General features: G+C 34.2%; 1 protein-coding gene across 2 annotated transcripts in view; it reads right to left on the bottom strand.

Annotated features, from left to right (window-relative positions):
* LOC149555958 (methylthioribose kinase-like) overlaps positions 1–11,700 on the bottom strand; it is a 48,869-nt gene extending 37,169 nt beyond the window's left edge. For both annotated transcript variants that reach the window (XM_089830080.1, XM_089830079.1), the window contains exon 1: positions 11,261–11,700. Coding sequence is in view for 1 of the 2 variants with exons in the window: in XM_089830079.1 (XP_089686205.1) it covers positions 11,261–11,461 (201 nt within the window). In the remaining variant the exon portion in view is untranslated. The remainder of the gene's footprint in view (positions 1–11,260) is intronic.
* Between the last annotated feature and the right edge of the window lie 5,116 nt (positions 11,701–16,816).

Below are 16,816 nucleotides of genomic sequence, written 5' to 3'. Positions count from 1 at the left end.
AGACAGATCAGTATGTACAAAGATGTTCACATATTATCTATTCAAGATCAGACCACTGAGGATATCAATCACATCAAGAGAAGAGTGCAGATTGTGATATCTATAGGGAGATATACAAAAATATTAAGAGCACATCATTACTACATATTGATCGACATATAAGAAGACAAGAATACATATTGCAGATCAATACATACCTCCAGATATATACATACTCACAGCAACCACTATGATTACATATATACTACAGTCAATTCAGACTGAAGATTGTATTAAGGAGTTGAAGGTTATTGCAGTCGCAGATTTGGCCTTGCGAATGGCCACAAAACTTGGTCACATTGTAATTAATTATTTGCATATATACAAGATATATTGTTGCCAGGGTTTTTACCTTCAAGTTGGAATGTTTTCCCTGGGTATATACTGTGCATTTTGTGTGAGTTAATTTAATTCTGTGTTATTCATTAATCTGATCATAAAAACAACATGGTATTAGGGCGGGATCGAAAAAGATCATGATCAGATTCACTCCATTAGAAGTAAAGTTCTTCTCTCATCTTCAAGGTGCAATATCAAGACTTAAAATGCTGTTCAGTCTCAAAGTCGAAGATAGACTTGAAGGTGCTTCAAACTTCATGGAAGTTCAGAGTTCTCATTGCACTTGAAGAAAATGATCTCCAGTTTGTGGAGGAAAGTTTATCTGAGTCGGATGATCAAATAAAGAAACTTCAATTTAAGAAGAATTCCATTAAAGCAAAGAAGCTCTTGATTGACTCTGTAAGGATCACTTAGTGCCTATAATTTTCAAAATGACAAATGAAAGGGACCTGTTCAAAACTTTGGAAAGTCTATATGACATCAACAACACAAATAGGGCTCTTGTATTGAGGAAACAACTTCATCAAGTCAAAAATAAGTCATATCTTTCTTCATGAAGATCTCAGAGCTAATGGATCAACAAAGCGCCATTGGAGATCAAGTTATGAATAAAGACCTTGTCATGCTAGCACTTAATGGTCTCCCTCAAACATGGGAACCTTTTATCCAAGGTAATCCAAGGTACCAGTGCAAGATCTAAACTACCTAAATTTGACCGTCTTAGGGCTATGTGCATTAAAGAAGAGTCTAGGTTGGCTGCAAGGGAAATTGTCAAAAGCTCTCAAAATAAAGACACTCATATTCTTACCACTCAAACTACTAAAAAGAAAGGGAGATATTGGAGAAAATGCAACTTCAAGAAGAATAGAGATCAAATATCAGACTCTGCACCTAATTTCAAGAAGATGAAGAAAGATCTTCGGTGCTTGAGTTTGGTCACTACACAAGAGATTGTTTTTCAAGGCCTAAGCAACAAGTTTGGTCATATACATGATAGTAATTGTAAAGGTTATGCTATGGTGAAAAAATAACAAGTGTCCATTTCATAGTACTGAAAGTAGGTCAAAAGAAATATTAGAACTTGTACATTTTGATTTATGTGGTCCAATGTCAATGGCATCACTACATGAATTTTGTATTATGTGACTTTTATAGATGATTATTCTAGGAAGACTTGGATTTATTTGTTAAGGTCTAAGAGTCAAATGAAGTCCTATGTAGATTTAAAGAGTTTCAAGGCACAAGCAGAAAACTTGTCTGTAAAGAGAATCACAATTTTAGGGTCTGATAATGGAAGTGAATACACTTCTAATAGCTTTCATGATTTATGTATTGAGGTAGAAACCAAGAGGTAGTTTTGTGCCCCTTACAACCCATAACAAAATGGGGTTGTAAAAAGAAAGAACAGATCCATTATTGAAGCTGCAAAAGTCATGATCCATAATGAAGACCTTTAAACTTTCCTATGGGCAAAAGCCTCCAGAACTGCAGTATATGTTCAGAATAGATGTCCTCATCAAATATTGTAGACTATGACTCCAGAAGAAGCCTTTTCAGGAGTTAAGCCTAATGTTAGTCATTTAAGGATTATTAGTTGTCCAATATATGTCCATGTACCTAAGGGCAAAAGAATCAAGTTGGAACCTTCTGGCAAGAATCTAAAGCCTACAAGATTTACATTCCTGGCCAAAAATAAGGTAAGTAGTTACATTACATTTGAGGAAGATATTGCTTTCAAAAAATCTAAAGGTTCATGCATTGAGATAGATGATGACCAAGAAATTTCTCAAGACATGGACATTGACCATGTCAAACTAACTGTCAATGTTCCCCTTCAGGATTCATGACATGGCTTAACCGCCTCCTGTGTTCTATAAGTTTAGTAGTTGTATTGAGCATTGACCGATTGATCTTTTGGTGCAACGACAACCCTAGCTTGTAACAAGGGGTATCAGAGCTTGGTCACAAGTTTGAATATCCTTCGGTAACATTGAGGGGGGGATTGTTGGACTAACCACCATTGTTACCTGTCGGGATTTGTGACACGGCTACACCACCTCTTATGTTCTATAAGTCTAGTGGTTGTATCGAGCATTGATAGGTCAATCTTTTAGTGCCAATGGAAACCCTAGCTTGTAACAAGCCACACCTCTTAAGTTTCAGAGGGAGTCCACAAAATCTAAAGAGAATAATGATCCAATTGAACCTTTGTATCCTACTAACGAGACTAGAGGTATTGTTGTGAATAAAAAGAAACCACTTTGGGCAAGGAAAACTATGTGGGAGGTAGAAAAGTTTGCAGCTCCTAGAAACACACTTAAAGAAAGTAAAAGACCACATAAACTCTCTAGTTATGTTGCATTAACGTGTAATATTATTGAGACTAAACCTTCTAGTGTTGAGGAAGCCTCAAATCAACAAGCGTAGAAAGATGTCAAGGATGAAGAATATCATTCCATTATTCAAAATCATGTTTGGGATATTGTACCTAGACCTAAAAGGAAATCAGTTCTATCTTCTAAGTGGCTATTCAAGATTTGTAGCATGTGGTTTCCCTCAGAAAGAAGGAATAGACTATGAAGAAATATTTTCTCCAGTTGCTGAGTGTACTTCTATCAAGACTATCATTGCCATTGCAGCAACAAGGGGATCAAAGCTACGTGAGATGGATGTGAAGACAATTTTTCTCAATAGTGTTATTGAAGAAGAGGTCTACATTGAGCAACATAAAGGCTTTGTGATTCATGAAAAAGGGTCTCATATATACAAATTAAAGAAAACTTTAGATGGTATTAAACAGACTCCTCAAGCATGGTATGAAAGAATCAATTGATACTTGATTAGTCTGGGATTCTACAAGAATTGATGCAGATCCGAATCTTTATTTCAAAGCAGTCAATGGTCAAGACTTAACCTTGGTTCTATATGTTGATGAAATTTCTTATTGGGGAAGAACATCTCATGTCTAGATACAAGGACTTGACTTCAAAATTTGAGATGAAGAACTACGACCCATGCATTTCTTTCTAGGTTTGGAAGTATGGCAGAGATCTGATGGGATCATCCTAACGCAAGGAAAATACAACATTGACATCTTAAAGAGAATGGTGATGTTAGGTTACAAATCTGTGTCTACACCAATGGAAACCAACTTGAAGAATTTGAGTGAATCCGCAGCTAATTCAGACCTTGTGGATCCTACTATGTGCAGAAAAGTGATTAGATCCTTGATGTCTCTAGTTAACACTAAAATAGATATTTGCTATATAGTGAGTGCACTTAGTCAATTAATGTGTGAACCAAGACAAATACATCTAGTTGCAACCAAGCATATCTTGAGATACTTACATGGCACAGTTGGATGTGGCTTGAAGTATTCTTCCAGTGTCTACATAGATTTACAGGGCTATAAGGATTCAGATTGAGCAAGGAGTGTTATTGATCAAAAGAGCACATCTAGTTGTTGTTTCAATTTAGGATCTGCTATGATTCCCCGGTACAACAAGAAACACTCATGCATTGCTCAAAGTACAATGGAAGTTGAATATGTTGCAGCTAGTGTAGCAACATGAGAATCACTCTGGCTTCGGAAGCTTCTTGTAGGATTGTTTAGACAATTGTTGGATCCTAAAGTTATTCATTGTGATAAACAGAGTTGTGTGAAAACTTTATTTCAATCGTGTGTTTCATTACAGAACAAAGCATGTGAAGAACAAATATCACTATATTAGAGATACAATGCAAAAGAATATTATTTAGTTGAAGTACATTAGCATTGATGATCATACAACCAATATTCTCACCAAGCCCCTTGCCAGAGTTAAGTTTGTGCATTTTTGAGACAAGCTTGAAGTTCTAGAGGATGAAGTCCTTGCTAAGGAGTCTCAACATCAGTGATTCCTTGAGATGTACTATATTGTATTTGTTGATGTTTTTGATTTCTTTAGCAGGATAAATCTGTGAGATCAAAGAGAAATCGATATAATCACAATTATATATATATATATATGATTAAGTTTGTCATTATATTAATTATATTAATGAATAGACATATCCCATGAAGGGACATGTCTCTTCTTGGTTTATTCCTTATACAAATTCAAAGAGATCGATACATTTGGAAAATACATACCAAATATAATGGCAATGCTTAGTACATTTGCAGCAGATCCAGGAAATCAACATGGTATCAGAGCCATACTGCTAACGTAGAAAAGGAAGCATGTACATGATAATGGGAAAACTTTTACATTCAAAGGTATGGTCCACAGCGGTTTGCTATAGGCAGGCTAGATTGGCACAGCATTGAATTCTCTATTTATTACTGTTGCTGCTGAGGGAAGCAAACAACACAAGAAGAGCAACTCCTTAATTCACAACATAGCACGATAGGAGTTTATTTGTGTTTTGGGGGATTCAGAGCACCATTGATAGGGTGTTAAATAAAAGGTGTCTAATACTAGGAGGAGTTTATCCCTATAGAGGTTGGGAAAACATATAGTGGACACAACAGCAACAAATATTCAGTAAATCCTTAAACTCGGTGAATAAAGGAATTTTCATCTATTATGAAATAGAAATATTAGCTGCGGATGTGCACCAAACAATTTGTTTACAAGAGAACTCTCAAATTCTTTGAATAGAAAACCAAACATAAGCCAAAGATAATGGATTTGAGAGTTCAATTTTTTAATATAGATTCGGTGATCAATATTTACCACAAGCTGAAATGGCTTTACTAAATGTTTCTACAAGGATGTTGAGTTAAATATTGCATTTCTGCATTCAGCTATTAATGGTCATGATATTGATTTTCTCCTGTGAAATGCTCTGTTTGATCAATAAAACCTATTGGCAATTCATCCATAGAACTATATGTCTATACACGTGTGTCCAATCTTCTACCACACCATATTATGGTAGACTCTTTATCCCACAATTCAAATGGAGATGATGCGTCACAACTTGCCCATATATATTTTTCCATCTGATGTCTGCAATGAATTTTTAAGCTACAGTTTGAGGTGCATAAACTTCAATTTTAAACATTGAATGTCAAATACAGAGGCAAGAATTTCGTGCGAGACGAGGAGAATGATTTTGAAAAATAAATTTTGAAAAGGGCGAATTCCCCTCATTTGACCCGTTGTTTTCATCCATTCACACGTGGCACTTGCCATTGAAGGTGAAAGTTGATTAATTGTTCTCAGACCAACTGTTACATCTACACAGATGCTCCCACCTGGACTCCACGGACAGGGAAATGGGGCCAATCATGTTGGATCATACACAAGCCATCACTACAATTTGGGTATTTATGTTTAACTAAGGGAAATATAAGACAAAAATAAATCAAACTGACATAGCATAAGGATTGAACTATATCGATGGCGTTGCCTTCTTGAACTACTTCCACGATGGCGGCATTATAGGGTGAAAGATCTTTATATTATATGAAAGTAGATTGAAAATAACGCTGATATAATATAATAAGATGACCACCAAGGTACATGTGGGTAGAGAAAGGTAAGTATAAAGGTATGAGTTCATTTCAAAAATATTGATTTCTATACAATCAATATTTATTAGATATTATTATCGAATATATATATATATATATACACACACATTAATTATATTTGATTATTTTGATATATTTGTTAATTCAAAGGGATGATGTTTAATAAATATTTAAATTTGACAAAATGATCAAATATCTAATAAATATAAAATGCATATATATGTAGAAATATCTATTAATTTAATAATTTCACATTATTCAATGTAACAGGATTAGTTGATGTGCAACAAGATAGTAATATAATCTCTTATGAATATAAGTGAATATAGATTTAAGTATTAAATTAGATATTTATCTATATCACATTGGAATGATCTTATATTATTATGCAGAATTATTTATTATCCTTGATTATTTTATTTAACTAATCAATGAAGTCTCTCTCTTATTTGTATTTTTGTATATACTATAAGAGCCATGTGCCTTGATCTTTTCCTTCGAGAATGTTATTTCAGGAAGAATGAGATTGCGATTTAGAGGGAGCCTGACATTTCATTAGAGGCAACCTTGAAAGAGAGGGAGCGAATAGAGGACATGATTCAATCAACATTCGGTGATCTCAGCCATATTAATTCAGAGGGAGTAAACCATGTTGAAATGGATTCTCAAGTGATCAATAAATCGTAACAGTCAAGAGGACTGTGATTCATGAATATACCTAGTGACTATGTGATTTTTATGGGCCTACCCCCTATGTACATCATGAGAAAGTGATGACTTCCAAATGATGTCACTTTTATTTGCAGAAGTTATTGAAAGGTGATGATCTTACAATAACTTAATTTTCTATTATGATGGATATCTTACAATATCTATGTAGATCATGATAGATTATGATTTACATGTTGGATGTTTATATGGTAAGCATTATGAGAATGTGTGTGCACATACCTTATAAACATTTTTTGGGTACATGGTGAATCTTATGTGAATTGATATTTCGAAAGGCCATTAAACAGAGTACTTGGTGAATATCACACAAATTGATGTTCTGGAAGGCCATTACTCACAGAGTACTTGGTGAATATCACACAACTTGATGTCCGTAAGGCCATTACTCATAGTACTTGGTGAATATTCTGCATCTCAACATTCTAGAAGGCCATTACTCAAAGAGTATTTGGTGAATATCACTAATATTCTAGGAGACCAATACTCATGATATCAGATGAGATATCAAACATTTTTGAGTAATTGGTGAATATCATGTATTTTAGGAGACCAATGCTCATGATATCAAATGTGAATATTGAATGTTGATATTCTAGGAGACCAATACTCATGATATCAGATGTAATATCTAAAACATTTTTGGGTACTTGGTTAATATCAAATGTCGATATTCTCGGAGACCAATGCTCATGATATCAAATGTGATATCAAAATGATGGATATCTTCTGATCAAAGATATCTTTAAAATCTGCCATACCTAACATTACCAATGGTGTAATACGTGTCATGTGTTTATCCGTCCTAGCTAAGAGGGAGTGCTGATGTTTTGGTAGCTTTAGTAGGATAAACCTGTGAGATCAAAGAGAAATTGATAAAATCACAATAATATAGATATATAACTATGGTTAAGTTTGTCATTATATTAATTATATTAGTGTATATACTATAGAAATGTCCCATTAAGAGATATATCTCTTCTCGATTTATTTCTCGTACAAATTCAAAGAGATCGATGCATTTGGAAAATACATACCAAATATGATGGCTAGTAGTTAGTACATTTGCAGCAAATCCCGGGAATCAACAATATTCTTCTCTGTCAGGGAGAAGTTTGAGATGCAAGCCTTTGTTAATACATTCTTATCTATAAAAGGGAAGTTTGAGGTGAAAGCCCTTGTTCCACCCTCTATGAGTAGCCCTGATGGATGTCATGTGAGAAAAATCATGACTTAGCACTTGTGTCTATTCACCTTCTAGGAGTAGCCATGGTGAATGTTGTGATGAGATGACGACATCAATTGAGTGATTTTGTGATGAGCACTTGTGTTCATTTGCATTTTCATTCATGGGAGTAGCCATGACAGACACACCCTTTGGGAGTAGCCATGGTGAAGGTCATGTGAGAGACTCCGTGACTTGGCCCTTGTGTTGATTCACCCTGTAGGAGTGGCCATGGTGAACGCCATGATGAGGTGATGACATCATGTTGAGTGATTCCATGATGAGAACTTATGTTTGTTTGCATTTCCATTCATGGGAACAGCCATAATAGAGCCACCCTTTAGGAGTAGCCATGGTGGACATTATAACTCAAATATCTGAGAAGATGCCTCCCTAGCTAAGAGGGAACGTTGATGTTAGCTTTAGGAGGACTAACCAAAACATATCAAATCCTCTCAAGTGATGACAATCAATTATCTATCAACTTATGAAGAATGAGAAAGAGTTTGATAATAATTAATTATGTTGACTTCACTAAGTAACCAGTTATATATGTACCATCTACTAACTGACGATGATTACTATTTAGAATGGGTGCAGTTAATAATTATACAACAATTATTATTGAAGGGATGTGACTCCTCCCAAACCCCATGACTCACCAATATAAGATGCTACTAAGATTGTCTTCTCAAAGCATCAAAGACAATCTACATTCAGCGACAGAAAAAATAGATACTAACAGAAACTCTCTCTCAATAATTATTATTGAAGGGATGTGACTCCTCCCAAACCCCATGACTCACCAATATAAGATGCTACTAAGATTGTCTTCTCAAAGCACCAAAGACAATCTACACACAGCAACAAAAAAAAAAGATACTAACAGAAACTCTCTCTCTCTCTCTCTCTCTCTCTCTCTCTCTCTCTCTCTCTCTCGATATATATATATATATATAGTGGCATCCATAAGAAAGATCAGTAGATACAGAGCTATTTACATATTATCTATTCAAGATCAGACTGCTGAGGATAGCAATCGCATGAAGAGAAGGGTGCAGATCGTGATATCTATACAGAAAATGTACCTACAGATCTATAAACACTCACAGTGATCACTGCAATTACATATATATATATATATATATATATATGACAGTCAATTCAGATTGAATATTGTATTGAAGAGTCGAAGGTTATTACTGTTGCAGATCAGGCCTTATGAATGGTCATATAGCTCGGTCACATTATAATTAGTTATTTGCATATATACAAGAGATATTGTTTCTCGGTTTTTCACCTTCAAGTTGGAAGGTTTCCCCGAGGTATATACTATGCATTTGTGTGAATTAATTTAAATCTGCATTATTCATTAATCTGATTATAAAAACAACAGGCACGGCCTACAAGAACATGGGATCAAAAGATATTTGACTATTGCTTGAATGCCTCGACAAAATGTAAAGAGAGATAATCATACTATTGTTGAAATGGTGCGATGTAGGTTAAAAGTTGTTTATTTGGCTCCAACATTTTGAGTTGGCGCGATTTATACAATTATGTCATTGTTGAATCAAGCGCCGACATGGGAGCTTGCTAATCTTCCACCAAGGAAGAAAACTATTTGACATAAATGGGTTTTCAAAATCAAATGTCAAATAGACAATAGCATCAACAAGTACAAAGTCTAAAATAGTGGCTAAGGGCTATGCTAAGAAGGAAGATAATGAATATGATTTAACTTTTGCCACCGAAACAAAAATCAAGACTGTCTAAACACTTTTCACAATGGCAACATAATCTGGTTGGAAATTTCATCAAATAGATGTCAAGAATGCCTTTCTTAAGGGAGATCTCAAAGAAGGGTCTACAAGACTCAACTTGAGATGTGTAGTACACCTAGTTAGTAGCAAAATGTAATTGGACTTGTGATATCCTTCTAAATTCTAATGCAAGCTCCCCCACCTTGGTACATCGTGATCAATGAGAATCTCCTTCAACATGGATTCACGAAGAATCCATAAGAACCTAATCTCTTAACTCAAAAAGCAATGTGACAGACTACGATTTTGATTGTATATGTCAACAATTCAATCATCATAGGGAGTTCTCCACAGATAAATGCAACAATAAAGAATGATCTCAAACAATCGACTGATATGACAAATCTCCCAACTCCTGCATCATTGTCTTGGACCTCGAGTGTTGCAATAAAAGAATCAAAATTTTGTCTCTACAATGAAATATCCCAAGGCATTGCTTGAGAAATTCAAGATTGAAGAGTGCAAGCCTATGCCAAACCCCATGGAAATAGGAATGCAACTTTCCCACAATGATTCATCAGTTCAGTTAAATGGTACTATTAATCACCAATTGACAGTCTCATTTACCTAAACCTACAAAAGGTCCAATATCAACTATGTTGTCAGCAAGTGTTTTTAAATTTTTTGCAGGAACTGTGGGTGCCTGTTGGAAAGCAATAAAGATTGTTTTGAGATGGATATGGTCACAGCAGAATATGACCTAGACTACTAAAAGATTACAATTTTCTTCACACGAATATACACATGCAAAATATGCAAGTTCTGTGAATGACAGGAAGTCCACTTTAGGTTTTGTTTTCCTTTTGGGACCTATTTCCACAACATTAGGGAGAAACAAGCAAACAACTGTTGCTCACTCTTCCACAAAGGCAGCTTGATTCTCCTGATTTAAGATTTTATATACTCGGTAATAAGTAGAATCCATAACCATTAGCCCTAGAATTCAAGCCTTGAAACCTAATTCCTAAAAGATAAGATCAAGAGCTGTGCTGCTTTTTTCTGTAAAAGTCATCGGTCACGCTGAAACAAGAGTGTTTACTAAGACAACTAGAAGAAAATTCTTTTAAAAGTGTTTAGTTTCAAAGGTCAAATACCCAAAAATTGGCTCTTTTATCTGTAATAAAATTTGAAGCAATAAATAATGACTAAATCCTTGCCCGCACCCACGTACACACTTTCACATGCTCTATTCTGATAATAAACAGAGCAGAGCAGAATGGATCTGCAGAGATATAGTAAATGAAAGCAGCGCATAAGTAACTATGCAAAAAACGTGTTTCAATTTACGTAATTTCAATAAGAGGCTAAACAAAAAAAAAAAATTAAAAATAAAATAATTGTTTTGTGCCCACATCTCTATTTGTATATGAGCTCTAATCACTCACAGAACGAATCCCAAAGCCACGTAACGTAAAGCGGAACACAGAAAAGTTATCTGATCACTAAGAGAGTTAATCCTAAAACCAAGTAAACGAATTCAAAACATAGATAAAATTCCCGCCAGAGTACTAGTTTATGTTTCTTCAATCTGACAAAAAATAACAATAATTGAATGGAATAAAAGAGCAAAAGAAATGTAAATACCTGTTTCAAAACAAAAGATCCTTTAGGTCCATTGATAATATAAACAAAATTGAGATTGCCATCACCCACTTCTTTGATTTCAAGCTCTTCGGCATTCTTGTGTCCTGTCTTTCGAGCTAAAGTAGGTGTGCTGTTAATGTAATCTATAAGGCTTCCTGTTCCATCCAATGCGAAGAAGGTTTCAAATTTTTTGCTACTCATTTCTGCAAGGGAGTTGGATGCGAAGCGGACTGGATTATCGACTAGAAGTTATTATTAATTCAGTGATGCAATCTACAGACTAAACTTTGTACAGTCGAGGAATGTGCATCCTAATGTAACTTAGAGACTACAGATTTTGTATGTTCAATGAATGTGGTCAGAAAGGGATTAAATCGGTACTATGAAGGAACATGCTTGACCACGGGCATTATTCAGACAGGAGCTACATCATCACCTCCAAGAATCATGCTTTGCTCTAACAATAAATAAATAAGGACGCATTGCGTCTAGTTCCTGCCTGCCAATGTATAATTAGAGTATTCTAAAAATATTAGACATTGTTAAAATAAATGTTAAATTAAATATTTTCACTTCGGTGGGAAAGAAGCAAGCGTATCTTTCGTCATGTTTCTTCACATATGAGCAAGGTTAGATTGAGAAATCTATATCCGAAAGCATTAATTCTTCAATTGCTTCTGTTAGTTTTAATCACTATTTATCAACTTGGGATAGTAGTATCATTCAGAATTGGAAAGCTATTCGCATTCCTATGGGTACTCATTCAAATCCAAAATTATCCGGCAAAGTTGATAGATCAAATGTCAAGTGGACTCCTCTGTTATCTAGTTTTGTTAAGATTAACTTTGATGGTGCATCACGTGGAAACCCAGGCAAATCAAGAATTGGAGCTTGCATTAGAGATGAGTGTGGAAGGGTTTTAGCAATTAAATCTCAACCTTTACCTCCAGGGACAAATAATATGGCAGAAGCACACACTTTGCTAGCTAGCTTAATACTAGCAAGAAGAAATGGTTTTCATTCAGTTCATATTGAGGGTGACTCAATGATTATAATTAAAGCATGTCTCTCAAAAAATTCTTTCAATTAGAAAATTACTTATATCCTAAAACAGATTTGGGGGTTATTGGATTCATTTAGAGAGTATCAGATATCTCATATATATAAGGAAGGTAATTCTATGGCCGACTATTTAGCAAATATGGGATGTGATGATCAACATGTAGAGTTTGTTGCCTCGGCTTCACATCCCAATCTTAATTCTCATCCAATTATTCTGTCTGCATTTCCTGTTCTAGCAGAACTTTTTATCCAAAACTCAAATTAATGTCTCCAATTGCAGCCCTTTGTAGTTTGTGTTGTCGTAGGGGAAATCTTTTGTGGGTTGCTTTTCTTATGCTTATTTCTTTTGTATTTCAACGAGGAAATGGGGTTTTCTTTCTAGTTCTTTCCCCATGGAGTTATCGAACTAGCTATTTTTATATATAGTTTGTGGCCCCATCCACATTTGCCAAATTTTTTTTTTTTTAAATGTTAAATTAAATAAATAATAAAAAAGTTAATATAATATTAATTATAAAGTATCGTAGGAGAAATTTAAAGAAAGAAATACTTTTTATTCTCAATTCATTAGTAATCTTCATACTTTTAAATTAAATAAATCAAAAGAACCGAATGTTTAGAATGTTTAGTATTAGCCTACAAATGTACAACAATAGGAGTTTGTAGATAATAGAAAAAAAACATATAAGAACGAATGTTTAGAATGTTTAGTATTAGCCTACAAATGTACAACAATAGGAGTTTGTAGATAATAGAGAAAAAACATATAATAGAACATCGGTTTGTTTCCTTGCATAATTTTGAGAATATTTTACTACGCCAACATAAAATAAAAATAACTCAAAAGTAATATATGAATTGCCATTTTAGAGGCGCATTACCTTAGTGATACTTGTTCAACTTAAAAGATTGACATAATGTTTGACTATTTATATAGTTATAAGCAATAACAAAAAAAATTATTAACAAAAAAAAGTTTTTGAAAATGTCAAGTTAAAATAAAATAAAAATATTTATACATTAATATCTTAAACATTATTAAAAGAAATTTAAGCAAAAGTTTAATGTTAAATTATAAATTATTTCTATAATTTTATAATTTTATCTCAGACTTACTTTCAAATATAATTAAAAATATTGGACTCATTGACAGATAATTAGGAATATTCATATTAGTGTATTAAAATTCACAAATATCTATAAAAGAACTTAAGAATTATGCTTATGCTTTAATTGCATGGTATATTTGGTTTAGTAATTCTTCATTATGTCCTCTAATGAACATTTTGAGAAATATGTAATGGAATTAGTTGGTTGTTATAGTCAACAAGAATGTTATCATAGTCACAATTCAACTTGCAATTCGATATTAACCCAAAATAATAGAACATGTAATATTGAACAACGATAAAAATTCTCTTCTTCATATTAATTTTAGAACTCCAACCATGGCCACTATTTGACAATTGGTTTCTTAGTATTGACATTTGTTGGACTTTTCATGCAAATGCAATTGTGTGTTTTGGGTGTGGTTTTTTCTTTGAAGAGGTTGTGAAGATAGTGTTTATACTCTTCTTAATGGTCTAAAAAATGATAGTGCAATTTTTATGCGTCTTCAAACCTTGTACAATTTCCTTGTTTCAGCGAATAAATTTAGATGCCTCAAAATATCCAAGTTGGCTGCATAGCGAAAGTAAGCCTCAAAATATATAAGTTGTCGATTCAGGTGCAGATGTGGATGTGTGAATTGGGTGCACGGATGTGCAATTTTTTGGGAGGATTTAGGATGTATTTAGATGTGTTTATGTATATGCAAAGAAATGCAAGAAATATACAAAATTAAATCATTCAATAGTATGATACTTCACCATTGACCAAGATGTCTGACAAATATTAAATAAGTCATTTCATATGCATTTATGTTCATGATTCTAATGCAAAAGAAAATCATTACAATTACAAAATCAATATTTAGTTCATGATTCAATGTTAAATCAAGAAATAATAAATATATGATATAAAGCGCATGTTATAAAGTGCCCTTAAGAAGTTTTTCCTGAAAAAATGTCAAAATTGATGTTTGGGTGCACAGATTCTCATCGAGGCTTCTAGATGCCCTGTGCATGCTCACAAGAAGAGAACTATGAGCACATCCAGAGAGCATCCAAGTGCCCTCCATTCACTTCCTGTGAGCATCCACAGGGCATCTAGATCCGAATTTGCTTTTGGATGAATCTGCTTTAGCCTTGTTGCCCAGTTATAAAATTGTTTCAATTTTTCAGCCATAGTTATTTTTGAAATTTGCCTCATTTTAAGCTTTAAATTGGTCTTTTCATGTTTGATTTTTTGAAAGATCTTGTCCTTCACTATCTCTGACTCATTCCCAGCTCCGCCCAGCACTTGAAATTTTCAAAATCTGACTTCTAAGCCACAAGTTATCGCAGGCTAATGGAGAGACCCAAATTACACATTTTGAAGTTTATCATTAACCATTAACCTCTCAAATAGGTTAATGATAACTCTCAAATCGCACATTTTGGAGTAGGTTAATTAACCTCTCCAAAAACACATATCTCTTAACCTCTCAAAAAGGTTAATGATAAGCTTCAAATTACGTATTTTGGAGTAGGTTAATTAACCTCTCCAAAAACACATATTCATTAACCTCCTTGAAATAGTTATTAACCTCATTGTTCAAAAGTTTAAAATTCCAAATGTGATTCAAATGGAGTAACGTTTTTGCAAAGAAAGAGAATCAGGTTTGAAAAGATCACTTCGGCTCAGAATTCCATTGACAAAATTTATCTGACACCTAGCTTGCACATTTGGAGATCAGCAACATAGGAGTGAAAACAACAAGGATTTTCTTGAACTCTTTGAAGTAATCAAGCTTTCTGGAGCTGAGCTCGATCATATAACCTTTGTTTTTTTTTTTTTTTCATATAGTCATGTAGGCCTACTTGATGATGGTACTTCAATCACATTGCCAAGTCTAATATAACCCCCAAGATAGATCACTATGCAGGCACGACTGGTCTTATTAGCCTTTTTGGCCATCTCGAGCAATCTTTAAATTTTTATCAATAAATTGTCAATAAAACTTGATACATTTGTATGGACATGCTTACTTGGTGCTTGTAAAGAGGCAAAGGCGTTGTTTACAAAGTGCAGCAACCTTCTGGGTAATTGTTCACATTGAGGGTGATATAGTTAAACTCTAAACAAATTGAAGGGAATAGCATAAGAAAGGAGTTCAAGAGCCTGTCAAATCCGACACAAGAACTTGGTTGAAATGTTGGAGACATGAAAGATCGCAGGTTCATTCTATATGGGTACATTTCCAACAGGGAATTTAAATGATGTATTGCATGAGATGAAACCCCCTCCAGTTATAGGACGAGATATTTGTCACAAAATTTCCATATGCACAACTCACATTTTATCATCCCTTCACAATGATTGCAAGACAGTGATTGTACAAATTGATATAAAGCTCCTATAGATGCCATATCTTTTGGACTGAATGTGACTTGTTTGACAGAATGCACAATTGAATTATGGTTGAATTGTTTAACCAAATAATAGGCTTCAACTAGCAGCTCTGTAAATTAATCTGGCAATTAGAAAGGTCCCAACAACATTGCACAGCTGAATAAATTTGAGCCCACCCCCGAAGATTGAGAGAATTCCGCAATCTAATCTTGAAGATAATGTGGAGGACGAGAAGAGCATTTCAACAGCACAATTTATGTCCAAAATAGAGTTCATTTAACCATAAATTTATTAAAATTACGGTTTGGAGGCTGAATAGAATGAATAGCTAAAGATGAGATATCTAGCTCTCGAGCAGTGTAAATGATGTTCAAAAGCGAGTTTGTTTGCAGAGTTAAGTATGCAGTCTGAAAGAGGAGATGCAGAGCTTCCGAACAACATAAATTTTGTTCACAACAGAGGTGTCTGATCTAGAGCTAATGTGGTATAAAAACATTGATGAAGAATTGTTTGGCATGCTTCAGATTGCTATGGTCTATGTCTCTCTTTCTCCAAACCTACGTCTAAAGATGAGCTATTTTGTGAAAATGATTGAAGACATTTGGAGAGAATAGTCCCCAATGTACAAGTTCTTTGATTCACTATCACAGTCACCCTCAATTTCCAAGGATGCAGGAACAACTAGTCACTAGCCTTGAAGAGGTTCATTCAGTTTCATATCTTCCACTTAGTTGTTTTGGAAAATGAGCAGAGCTCTTCTTTCTTGATTAGATTTGGAAAAGCTACAAATTATAGTTGGCACCAACATAGCTTCCACGTGCAAAACTAGTTATCTAATACACAGCCAACATCTCCAATGTAGGCATTCTTAGTAATTCTAGCTAAAGTTTTGTTTTTGGAAGCTTTCCTTTTACAGGTTATTTTTGTGGAGGTAGTTACTAACCACATAAGGGTAGTTATTAACCTCATCCAAATCACGTATTTGGGGGGTAGTTACTAACC

Source organism: Cupressus sempervirens, chromosome 5 (genome assembly GCF_028749045.1).
Source record: "Cupressus sempervirens isolate cs-2001-9-10 chromosome 5, ASM2874904v1, whole genome shotgun sequence".
NCBI lineage: Eukaryota > Viridiplantae > Streptophyta > Pinopsida > Cupressales > Cupressaceae > Cupressus > Cupressus sempervirens.
Note: the sequence above shows the minus strand (reverse complement) of the source record. Positions and strands in the feature narration are given on the sequence as shown.